At 44.5% G+C, this 12,952-nt stretch overlaps 1 protein-coding gene across 1 annotated transcript in view; it reads left to right on the plus strand.

The window, feature by feature from the left end:
- Positions 1 to 12,952, plus strand: part of DZANK1 (double zinc ribbon and ankyrin repeat domains 1) — a 104,360-nt gene that overhangs the window by 52,789 nt on the left and 38,619 nt on the right. Inside the window, exons 4-13 of the mRNA XM_078785067.1 lie at positions 4,202 to 4,284; positions 4,490 to 4,607; positions 4,727 to 4,840; positions 6,210 to 6,302; positions 7,006 to 7,122; positions 7,310 to 7,453; positions 7,665 to 7,748; positions 7,887 to 7,922; positions 8,035 to 8,118; positions 8,257 to 8,292. Of these exons, the coding sequence (XP_078641193.1) occupies positions 4,202 to 4,284; positions 4,490 to 4,607; positions 4,727 to 4,840; positions 6,210 to 6,302; positions 7,006 to 7,122; positions 7,310 to 7,453; positions 7,665 to 7,748; positions 7,887 to 7,922; positions 8,035 to 8,118; positions 8,257 to 8,292 (909 nt within the window). The remainder of the gene's footprint in view (positions 1 to 4,201; positions 4,285 to 4,489; positions 4,608 to 4,726; positions 4,841 to 6,209; positions 6,303 to 7,005; positions 7,123 to 7,309; positions 7,454 to 7,664; positions 7,749 to 7,886; positions 7,923 to 8,034; positions 8,119 to 8,256; positions 8,293 to 12,952) is intronic.

The raw sequence follows: 12,952 nt of genomic DNA on the forward strand, positions 1-12,952 counted from the left end.
CAATTATTATTCAACCTAGAAAGGTGGTTTTGGTGTCTAACCCTAGGTTTTAGGGCCCAAGGAATCCAGTTGAATCAATAAAATTACCATCAGTTAATTATTTATTGACAAGTCCCAGATGGCATCCCAAGGTGACATCCTGATCCACTAAAATGGCTCTGTCGAATAGTAGTCAACCTTGAGAGATTTTTTTAGTGGGTATACCTAGGTTTAAGGCACCCAGGAAATCATCAAAATTACTTAAATAAGCACAAAGTAATCAGGTAATCCAGTAAGCCAGGTTTACCCGCCCATTAGGCATTGGTTGTCTTAAACACTTAGTCGCTATTCATCGTCATCCTCCGACTCCTCTGGAAGAAACTTGTTATGTGGATTGTCACATTCTTCAAGTTGGCACGGTCCACAGGCAGTAGTACATGGTAGTCCATATCGTCTACAAGAGCAGCGGAGTGTCTTGCAGGCAGTGGAGCAGTTACAATGAATGACCTTCAAGAGACTGTGCCTTGTACCTTGAAGAAAAAGAGAAGAAATTAATACACGTATGATTAGTGCCTTTACAAAATCATAACGAAATGCAAATAGCCTCTAGAATGGTCAATATATGGAAAGTAACCACCTAACCCCCCAAAATTAGTACAAAACTCTGACTTCCAAATTCTTTTTGTTTCCTGAAGATGGCCACTGACAGTTAACTGAAAGTTAACTGTGACAAAATTTGAATATACAACACATGGAATTTTCCACACCCTTGAATATACTCAAATTGCCAAAAAGCCACCCTTATGGGTGGCACAGTCCCACTACCCTGAACACATGGAGTGCCCTCCCCCTCTCCCCCTCCCCCCAGGCTATAGCTGGGAAAAGTTGTGAACATTTCTTTTGGAAATGTCTAAAAAATATGGATTTTGTTTATGCATACATGTACCAAATAATATACTTATTCCTTTTGAGATGAAAATAAATTGTTTGTCAGATTTTTTCAGTCCGCCCCCCCCCCCCCTCCCCAATATAAAATAGTCTGTCCCTTGCCATAACCTCTCAAGCTTCGTACAAACCTTTGTCTGTAATGATCACTGAATACTGTGGACTGGAGTCACAGGTGGCAGTGGTGTAGACACATTGCACTTTTATCTCCAATCTGAAACACACACTTGGTTCATTAGCTGGTGAGTCGGAGGATGACGATCAATAGCGACTAACTGTATAAGACAACAAATGCCTAATGGGCGGGTAAACCTGGCTTACTGGATTACCTGATTACTTTGTGCTTATTTAAGTAATTTTGATGATTTCCTGGGTGCCGTAAACCTAGGTATACACACTGAAAAAATCTCTCTAGGTTGACTACTATTCGACAGAGCCATTTTAGTGGATCAGGATGTCACCTTGGGATGCCATCTTGGACTTGTCAATAAATAATTAACTGATGGTAATTTTATTGATTCAACTGGATTCCTTGGGCCCTAAAACCTAGGGTTAGACACCAAAACCACCTTTCTAGGTTGAATAAGAATTGAGATATGGCCATTTTAAGCTCCTGGCGGCCATCTTGGACGCCATCTTGAAAATGACCCCTTTCGGGAAGTCAGATGTTACTACATTTTTAGTATGTTATTTAGCATGCCCAATGGTACCAGAATCCATTGAAAAACCTTTTGTATCAATTTTTTGGGGGTTAGGTGAGTTTTTTTTCGCATATTGACCCTACTAGTGTGTGTGTGTGCAACGTGGCTTTTGAAGGTTAATTTGCGGTTCGCCGACTGTGAGCCATGGAACGTCCATACCTGAGGGTGTGATTTCCCAGTCGCCTGGAGGGCGCCTTTGGATTTTCCCGTCGCCTTGAGGGCCTTTGCGCAGCTTTGGCACAGGACTGTAACTGCCAACCCAACGGGATTCTGGTCTCGATTGGACATTGTTCTGACGATCGCTGGAGCGGATCGACTTTGGCTTGAAGCCGGATGGTACCATCAACTTTGGCTTGAAGCCGGGATTAGATACATTGGGAATCTTCCTCTTTTCGCTCACTTGGAGCACAGTGAGTTATATTGTACGAACCTGATGGTACCATCATAGGAAATATATATTGGTTGTACAATTGATTACTATTGTTGTTGTACTGTTATTCTTGTGTGATCTTAATACAATACTTGTTTGTTTGTAACAATTGGTGTGGCTTCACCATTGATCTTTGACATACAGAATAACACATTTTTCTGCCGTGACTCCTCTCAGGGCTCGGAGGTACACCGTGACCAGGGGGTTTGGGGAGGAGCACGTAACAATACATACACATACACATGCACACACACAAACACATAAACACACACACAAACACATACACACACATACACCCAGAAACATACACACATACATAAACATACACACACACACACACGCACACACATACACATATACATGCACACACACAAACACACAAACACACAAACACAAACATAAACACACACACACACACACACAAACACACACACACATACACACACACGCACACACACACAAAAACATACTGACGAGACAAACACTTAAAACAGCCACTGAGCTGGGTGGAAGTGCCATCACTACCGTCACTTCCCGGGTATTCTGGGTACCAGTGACGTCATAACAATGGCGCCGCTTTTCTCACCGGACTCAGCGGGGCATTTCCTCAAGAGGAATTTCCACCTCCCCGTGAATGTTAACCGATGGGGATTTGTCCGTGCTCTACCTTTTCAAGCAAGGAAGCAGCACGTACCATTTCTAAAGTCTTTGGTATAACTTATCCGAAAGGACGATGTTAATCCGTTAGAGCAACTGAAAGCTTCCACTATGTCCCTTTGCACAGCGGGATAGATCAGGTTTGCGATATGTCCGGTGTGCACGGAGTTGTCTGTTGTGTAAATGGTGTTGACAAGGACAGACCACATAATCGATTGTCTGCAAGTGTATTTCATTCCTCCAGTTGCACCTCTTCTGCATAAGTATCATTTGCTGCATGCGTAGTCGGTGTACTCAAATTGGTCTCAAATTGGTAGTAATTGTAATTGGTAGTAAATTGGTAGTAATTGTAATTGGTAGTAAATTGGTAGTACTGTAATTGTAATTGGTAGTAAATTGGTAGTAATTGAAATTGGTAGTAAATTGGTAGTAATTGTAATTGGTAGTAAATTGGTAGTAATTGTAATTGGTGGTAAATTGGTAGTAATTGTAATTGGTAGTAAATTGGTAGTAATTGTAATTGGTAGTAAATTGGTAGTAATTGTAATTGGTAGTAAATTGGTAGTAATTGTAATTGGTAGTAAATTGGTAGTAATTGAAATTGGTAGTAAATTGGTAGTAATTGTAATTGGTAGTAATTGTAATCGGTAGTAAATTGGTAGTAATTGTAATTTGTATTAAATTGGTAGTAAATTGGTAGTAATTGTAATTGGTAGTAATTGTAATTGGTAGTAATTGTAATTGGTAGTAATTGTAATTGGGAGTAATTGTAATTGGGAGTAATTATAATCGGTAGTAAATTGGTAGTAATTGTAATTAGTAGTAAATTGGTAGTAAATTGGTAGTAATTGTAATTGGTAGTAAATTGGTAGTAATTGTAATTGGTAGTAGATTGGTCTAGTAATTGTAATTGGTAGTAAATTGGTAGTAATTGGTGTACTCAAATTGGTAGTAATTGTAATTGGTAGTAAATTGGTAGTAATTGTAATTGGTAGTAAATTGGTAGTATTTATAATTGGTAGTAAATTGGTAGTAATTGTAATTGGTAGTAAATTGGTAGTAATTGGTGTAATCAAATTGGTAGTCATTGTAATTGGTAGTAAATTGGTAGTAATTGTAATTGGTAGTAAATTGGTAGTAATCGGTGTACTCAATTTGGTAGTAATTGTAATTGGTAGTAAATTGGTAGTAATTGTAAGTAATTGTAATTGATAGTAAATTGGTAGTAATTGTAATTGGTCGTAAATTGTTAGTAATTGTAATTGGTAGTAAATTGGTAGTAAATGTAATTGGTAGTAATTGTAATTGATAGTAAATTGGTAGTAATTGTAATTGGTAGTAATTGTAATTGATAGTAAATTGGTAGTAATTGTAATTGGTAGTAAATTGGTCGTAATTGTAATTGGTAGTAAATTGTTAGTAATTGTAATTGGTAGTAAATTGGTAGTAAATTGGCAGTAATTGGTGTACTCAAATTGGTCTCCAACAGAAATCCCTTTTGGAGATCTCTCCAGCCAGGACTCCGAGCAGCTTACAGACCTTGCGCCTCCAGAGGGAGTTGGATTTTCTCAAGTAAGTTGTTCTGCTCACCTTTGTATGTCACTGGCACCTGGTATCCGCTACCTTGTCAAAATGGGTTGAAGGCCTTGTGTTAAGATCCATTGAGCAGAATCCTTAGGGAAACCATGAAACTAAGACTGGCTCTGATGAACTGTAAAATAAATATTCTCACGTGAACATGTCCAAACATAGAAAACCATGCACCTTTGTCGGACAGGTGTCCGAAGTGTCTGGCGCCAAGACCGTCGGACCCACTCAGCCGATTCTGCACCGGATGTGGTACTCCAGTGCCCCCAGTACCGAAGCGTCGGTTACCTCCCCCGGATAATGGAAAGGTGAACAGACCTGGAAGAGCCGGGATTTGTCGGCTGCTCTACACCTGCAGTGATCGAGACGTGGGTTACCTTTCATTTTAGTCTAACACGCCATTGTTCCTGGACCGTGCTGCGTGCAGATGGGAATCTGCCAGGAATGCAGGTCCTTGATCCCGTTGACTACTCCAGAATGTTTGGTGTGTGAGACTCCATTAGCATCACAGCTACAGCCACAGGCTTCCATTCGCCTCAAGGTGTGCGCCTCTTCTGTGTCAGCAATCTCGTACACACACTCAGACACAGTATCAGACACGTTTGCACACCTTGCTGCAAACCTTACACGCAGAGCAACATTTTTACCTGTGGTTTTGGGTTTTTTGACTGATGCTTTAGAAAGTATTATGGAGGTCTTTGCAATGATCGTCAAGAGCCTCAGATATCTGAACTACACAAACACACACCTTTCATAGGTACCACGTGTGTGTGTGTGTGTGTGTGTGTGTGTGTGTGTGTGTGTGTGTGTGTGTGTATGTGGGGCATCGCTTCCCCCCCCCCCCCCCCTCTCCACTCATGAAATATCGTTTTGTCATCACATCCCAAACATATTGGTTTCTACACACGCCCATCATGATTGGCCAGGATGGATCATTATCTATGCAGCTGTGCATGTTCAGGTTACACAGCACTCTCAGGTGCTTCTCCAACAATGTGTAACTAGTGCGGCACTCGATAGAGAGCACACCTCCACCAGGTTAAGCAGTTTACGATTTGTATCCCACTGATAGGCCAGATCTGGATTCGGACCTGAACCAAAATCAAATGGACATGTTCTCGTCACAAACCCAACTCATTCACCAAGTTTAGTCTGAATCCGTGTACACCTTTTTCACATATCTTATATATCGGTTTTAGCCTGAACCCTATCCCTAACCCTAACCCTACCCTAACCCTAACCCTAACCCTAACAACCCTAACCCTAACCCTAACCCTAACCCTAACCCTAACCCTAACAACCCTAACCCTAACCCTAACCCTAACAACCCTAACCCTAACCCTAACAACCCTAACCCTAACAACCCTAACCCTAACAACCCTAACCCTAACCCTAACCCTAACCCTAACAACCCTAACCCTACCCTAACCCTAACCCTAACCCTAACAACCCTAACCCTAACCCTAACCCTAACCCTAACCCTAACCCTAACAACCCTAACCCTAACCCTAACCCTAACAACCCTAACCCTAACCCTAACAACCCTAACCCTAACAACCCTAACCCTAACAACCCTAACCCTAACCCTAACCCTAACAACCCTAACCCTAACCCTAACCCTAACCCTAACCCTAACAACCCTAACCCTAACCCTAACAACCCTAACCCTAACCATACCCCTTACTGGTGAAGAATCACTTTTTAAAATTCTCTGATCCGCACCAAAATCGAATCATTTCGTCCTCGTCACAAACCCAACATCTCCTCCAAATTTCGTTCAAATCGACCGCAACGTTTTGGGATATCCTGCTCACAGGAGTGAAAACATACCAAGCAATGTTACAAGGTGTGCGCATACAATCAGATTTCATCGATAAACATCGACGGTGAATGAGTGCGTACCATTGCAGGAAAAGGTGTTCTGCAAGACGTGCGGGACTGGGAACCCGGCTAACATCAGGTGCTGTGTCACCTGTGAAAGCCACCTGCCTGATGCATCATCTGTAAGTGACTCCATTATCCTGTTTTTATTTCGTTGTTGTTAATTACCTATAAAATTATTAATAGTCACGTCTGAGGCTCGTTAACGCAATGTCCTCAGCGCCGGGATCTTCTGTCTCGGTAGATGGCCCAAACAGGTGTTTTATTGCACAACACACCTTAAATTCTCCAAATTTACCTCCAGACTCCCCAAGGATCATTCAAAATTGGACCAAAATTGACGGCACACGCACATGGAAAGGAAATGTCTCGGACACGTTTTCTTACCTTTTAAACCCACCTGGGGCCCTCAGCATGGGTCGGTGGATATCGTCGTAGTGCGAACACGAATCTATGGGCTCCATAATTTGCAGGTACCCCAGATCTTCGGTGAGGGACTTCGGGGCGCCAACATACGTCCCGGGATCACACCAACAACTGCACACCTAGTAAGTAAATGACCATTTAGAAAGGTAGACAAGTACGGATACATTCAAGGTACACCTTCCCCCTGTCAAATAAATAAATAAATAACATATCCTCCAGCATGCGACATTGCCGGGACACCTACGGCTGAACTGAAGGTGTACATGTGATGGAATCTCGTTCACACCTGAATGTGGTTTTTGTTTATATACGGTTCACCTGCCACACTACACCGTACAGTACCTATTGGTGTAGTGTGACTTGTACCACAGGTGAGTGTGACCGACCTTTTTCACACAGGTTGGAGCGACTCCACCACCACCTAAGCATTGCGTGGTTGACCATTTGCTCGGCTGCTCACAGTGTGGTCGGGCCAACAGTAGTGATGCTCTCTTCTGTGACTGGTGTGGGGAAAAGGTATGCACCAGGTGACTTTTGGGTGACTTTGTGTTACGTGATGTTTAAAATTGCTTTTTTGCATATGTAATAAATAGATGCACATATGCAACATAGGAACCCCACGTATTTCCCTTCGTCCTCACATCTACTTTCATTCAAAATCCTCCATCCATCTTCCCTTTCCTTCAAGCCTCAACCGAGCAAGCCGCCAACCTCCGTCAGGTGCATCGGGTGTGGTGCGTCAAGCCCTCCGTACAGCAGATTCTGTGCCTCTTGTGGTGATTTCATTAAACCCCCAGCCAGGCCTGGCACCTGCTCCAGCACCACCTCCACCTGCAGAGATGGCAAGGTCAGTATGACGAGGAGGTGCTCACTGTAAGCAATATGAACACCAGCACCACCTCCACCTGCAGAGATGGCAAGGTCAGTATGACGAAGAGGTGCTCACGGTAAGCAATGTGAACACCAGCACCATGTCTACCTGCAGAGATGGCAAGGTCAGTATGACGAGGGGTGCTCACGGTAAACAATGTGAACACCAGCACCATGTCTACCTGCAGACATGGCAAGGTCAGTATGACGAGGAGGTGCTCACGGTAAGCAATGTGAACACCAGCACCACCTCCACCTGCAGACATGGCAAGGTCAGTATGATGAGGAGGTGCTCATGGTAAGCAATGTGAACACCAGCACCACCTCCACCTGCAGTGATGGCAAGGTCAGTATTACGAGGAGGTGCTCACTGTAAGCAATGTGAACACCAGCACCGCCTCCACCTGCAGATATGGCAAGGTCAGTATGACGAGGAGGTGCTCACGGTAAGCAATGTGAACACCAGCACCACCTCCACCTGCAGACATGGCAAGGTCAGTATGACGAGGAGGTGCTCACGGTAAGCAATGTGAACACCAGCACCACCTCCACCTGCAGACATGGCAAGGTCAGTATGACGAGGAGGTGCTCACTGTAAGCAATGTGAACACCAGCACCACCTCCACCTGCAGACATGGCAAGGTCAGTATGACGAGGAGGTGCTCACGGTAAGCAATGTGAACACCAGCACCACCTCCACCTGCAGACATGGCAAGGTCAGTATGACGAGGAGGTGCTCAATGTAAGCAATGTTAACACCAGCACCACCTCCACCTGCAGATATGGCAAGGTCAGTATGACGAGGAGGTGCTCACGGTAAGCAATGTAAACACCAGCACCACCTCCACCTGCAGACATAGCATGGTCAGTATGACGAGGAGGCACTATCATACATAGCACTATCATAAATTAATATTCTCCAATATAAATGTTGTGTGGATCACACTGAAGAAATTTCAAGCTGATCAGACTGTCCCTGTCGAATTATGACATCATAATTAAGGCACCAATGACATCATCGTTAACAACACTTATTCCGCATGCGTAGTTTTTTACAATGAGCCACGTTTCAATTCTTTCAATGGAGTGGCTTCAGAGATAGAGATGTGCAACGATTTGCGGTTTTTCCAAGATGGCGCCTCTACCACGTCACCTATGACGTCATAATTATCATTAGAATATTCTACAGGAGGAGGCGATTCCATGGTGAAAATTTCATGTCCATCGGACCGACAGTTGCAGAGAAGAGAATTCATACTGATTGGATGAAGCGTTATATACTTGTTGAATTATGACGTCATAGCACAGCCACAGATGACATCATCATCAACGTATCTTATTCCCCATGGGGAGTACTTGACAATGAGCCATGTTTCAATTTTTCCCATGGAACGGTTTCAGAGATATAGAGGTGCGAAGTTTTCTAAGATGGCACCCATACCATGTGACTGATGACGTCATCATTTTCAGTAAATTCTACAGGAGGAGTCATTCCTATGGTGAAAATTTTGTGGGTGGGGAAGGTGAGTGTGTCCGCAGGTACAGATCAAGCTCTGGAGGAGCGGTGACTGCGGCCCTCTCTGTGGTAATTGCCCTTGGCAGCCGGTGGTGTCTAGAAATTAGAAGCCCGTTAGCTGTGGGGGGGGGGGGGGGGGACTGTCTGGGCGCCCTACGGCATGGAGGCCCTTGGCGACCCATGAGGCTGTGTGAAAGCCTGAAGCAACGGAGCCTGGTGTAGATACCTCCCCGGCGGGACGACAGCGTAAGGAGCTGTTTGGCTGTCAGAGGGCCAAGAGTTAAAGGAGAGGGGGGGGGGGGGGGGGGGAATAAGTCGTAAGTCGGGCAACTTGTTTTTGAACTGTGGGCACTACAGCCTGAAGCGCCCCCACCATCTTGCTTGTACGGTACCTCCCCGTCCCCACTGCCTCGTTGAAACGCACACACATGTGTACTGACATCTATGCCATGGTCTTGCAGGGAGGTGAAATACGTGCTTTGTGATGATTTTTGAGTTTTGATGATTTTTGAAACGTGTATGAGTGGTTATGGGTTTTTGTGAGTGAATGAGGGTGAAATCCACCGAGCCATGTCACTAACCTGTAACACCAGGACAGAGCCCGCAGAAATTTGGGGTGCATTGGGATGGCCCTGCAGGTAACGTTGGGTATTGTGGCATCCACCGGGGGACGTGGTCTTTAGGAAGGGGTTGTACAAATGTTTTTGAATTTTTGCCAGTTAAGTTTTGTGGTTAAGATAGGTTTTTGTGCTATGCTGTTTTTCCCTTCCTCCCCAGGAGTTAGGAACGAGGATTCCAATGATTGTAAATATTTGAAATGTAAATTTTTGCTTAAGGGGTAGAACGATAAGGAGAGTAGGTAAGTAGCTACGGCTCACTTCCCACAGCCCTCCTGATTTATTTCATCGGCTAATTAAGTGTGAGTCGGTAAGTGGTAAGACTTGGATGGTAGCGCCTGCAATGAACCTTGCGGGGGCAACGGTTCCAGGGGGAGGGGGGCTGTGCTACGCTTGTAGGGGATAGGCAGTGATTACTTCAGACCAGGTAGATTTGTATAGATTAGTGTGCTCCGATTGACGTGAAGAAGAAGAACTACCATGTAATATGTAGGGATCCAGTGGACCGTGTGTTCGGATTAAGGTGTATCTTCGTCCCCATTACGAGGAGTGGGGCATGTTAACTAGCTTAGGGAATAATAATTAATTAATTCCTTGTATGTTGTTCCCTCTGTGATTTATCCCTATGTCCCTTATGGCACCGCATTAGACCCGAGTTAGAATCGCGCATTTAATGGCACTAATTAATAATAAAACCCACCGGAAGCCAGGACATTGACCCCTACCGCTGACAACCCCGACTTGGGAGGCACACATAGAACGGGCAGGCCGAGGCCATGCCCTGAGGAGTCGTGATTTGTCATGGTTTTCATTGACACAAGGACGAGTAAGAATCAACTCGCTGATTGGAAAAGCAAGACAGATGATGTCAGATCCTGAACGTTAAAAGAACGCTCTGACTGACATTTCCCCCGTTGTGCCTTCTCGTCCTGGTTTTGATAGTGAAAGGTTGCTTATTACTCTTCTCTGGACTCTCTGGCTCTGCGTTTGGCACAATTGAAGCGGCGGACATTTTGGTCTTCTCGTGGTTGTTCTTATTGTGGCCCTTCTCGCTGTGGATGCACCGCGAGCGGTTGCTTGTTGAGTTATTCGCTTTATTCTCGGGTTGGTTTTCTTCACGAGCACAAAAACATTCAATAGCGCTATTAACAAAGGATGTGGGTTTGGCGCCGATCATGTGGCAAGGCGGTCGCAGCTCGTGGACTCTGTGCAGATAGCCCAGCTTCGTGCAGCTGGGGGCCGTGCCGAGCGAACTGAGGAGGCAGCAGGACTTGAGCGGACCACAGTAAGGTCTTGAGCACAGTAAGACGAACGAGGGCTCAGCGAGGCCTAATTCCCGCGCACGAGTTCGCGCCAACTGGCGGGCGTCTCCCGCCAAGGGCGGACAATTCCTGATGAGGTTCACGCCGCTCACAGTTAAGTGCCAACCACACACCTATTATTACCCTGCGCTCGCGAAGCGAAAGGCAGGGTTAAGCATTCGGGTCCGTACGTACGTACGTGCATGTCTGCATTTTAAAAATTCATTTTCTCGGCAACCGTTGGTCCGATTGACATGAAATTTTCACCATAGGAGGGACTCCTCCTGTGGAATATTTTAGTGAATATTATGACGTCACAGGTCACGTGGTATGGGCGCCATCTTGGAAAACCCCCCAAAAAATTGCACCTTTATATCTCAAAAACCGCTGCACATAAATAATTGAGACAGGTCTCATTGCAACGAACTCTCCATGCGGAATAACATATGTGAATGATGACGTCATAGGTGCCGCCGTTATGACGTAATAATTCGACAATTAAAAAACTTTATCCGATCAGGATGAAATTTATTGAGCATCTTCTCGAAATGGCACGAAAATGAAATGGCACGAAAATGAAATGGCATACGAAAATGAAATGGAAAACGAAATGGCATAAATTGATGCAGAAATAAAATTATAATGACGTCGTAAGTCACGTGGTTCGGACGCCATTAATTATCACACTGCAAATGATGAGCAGGCAAAGTACGGAGCGACCTCACGGGATCATTTCGACCTCAAATAAAATTCTGATTTCAGATTTGTCAATCGTTGAGGTATTTTAACACCCGACCAAAACAGATTTGGCGAAATTCCGATGATTTTTGACGAAACTATAACATTTGTGTAGGCATTTCAGCAAAGTAAAGTGTGTGCCGTGTCAGCATTTTAAAATTGAAACGTGGCTGATTGTAAAGAACTCCATATGGGGAATATGTGTTGTTAACGATGACGTCATTGGTGCCATAATTACGACGTCATAATTCGACAGAGACAACGCTTAGTCTGATCAGTTTGAAATTTATTGAGCATGATCTATGCAACAATTATTTAGAGAATATAAATTTATGATGTCATCGCTCACGTGGTCTGGCAGCCATATTGGATCAAAAAAAAGAAACATTCAAAACTAGAAGAGTTGGCTCATACCAAGTTGACTGTGCAGGGTAAGTAACTAAGTATTCTATGAATACCATCCAGTTAACAATGCGTTAAGAATTAAGATACGAGACAAAAGGATAGACACGGTCATATAGAGAGGGTAGGGGGAGAGAGGTGAGTGGGGAAGTGAGGGGGATGGGGTGAGACAGGGGAGTGGGGGAGAGAGAAGTGTGGGAGGGAGAAGGAAGTGGAGGAGGGAGAGTGGAGTGGGAGAAGATGGGGAGGATAAGGAGGATTTGGTGGGAAGGGGAAGAAGTTTCCTTCTGTATCCATCCTGTCCACCCCATTCCAACCCTACCCCATTTGTTTGTCCAATTCTCTCTCTATTTTGTCTTTCAACTCCACTGTTTTTGTCCCGTCTCCATATCCCTCCCTCCACCCACGCCCCCGTTTCCCCACCCTCTCATTACTGTTTATTTTGTCCTGTTGCATCCTGATCCGTTTCGTGTTCTAGCTCTTCCACGAGACTTGATTGTATATTGTGAACCGTGGTGTCTGCCCCTGTGTTCGTCTGTCTCCCGTTTACTGCGGTCGCCTCCCGCTCTGCGTTTGAAAAGCTCAACATTGACTTTTGAAATGATGGGAGAACAGGCATGAGTGTTGGTGATGCCAAGTTTTATTTCACAATCAGGATATGTTGCCCTTTTTTTCTACAAATCCAAACTCCGCGGTCTTTTGTTGCACCACCATTTTGCGGAGAGCAGTAGAAGCAGCTCAGAGCTTTGGTTCTGAGCGAAACCAAGAGTACAGCTCAATTCATCTTTTTAAAGTTAATGAAATATTATTTCAATTGATAGATTAACTTAAGCTTTTCCTGTCACTTGGGACGGCTACTCTTCCTCGTGGTACATATGAAGACCCGCCAAACCCTCTCCACT

This window comes from Myxine glutinosa, chromosome 9 (genome assembly GCF_964187855.1).
Source record: "Myxine glutinosa chromosome 9, kmMyxGlut1.1, whole genome shotgun sequence".
NCBI classification, from domain to species: domain Eukaryota; kingdom Metazoa; phylum Chordata; class Myxini; order Myxiniformes; family Myxinidae; genus Myxine; species Myxine glutinosa.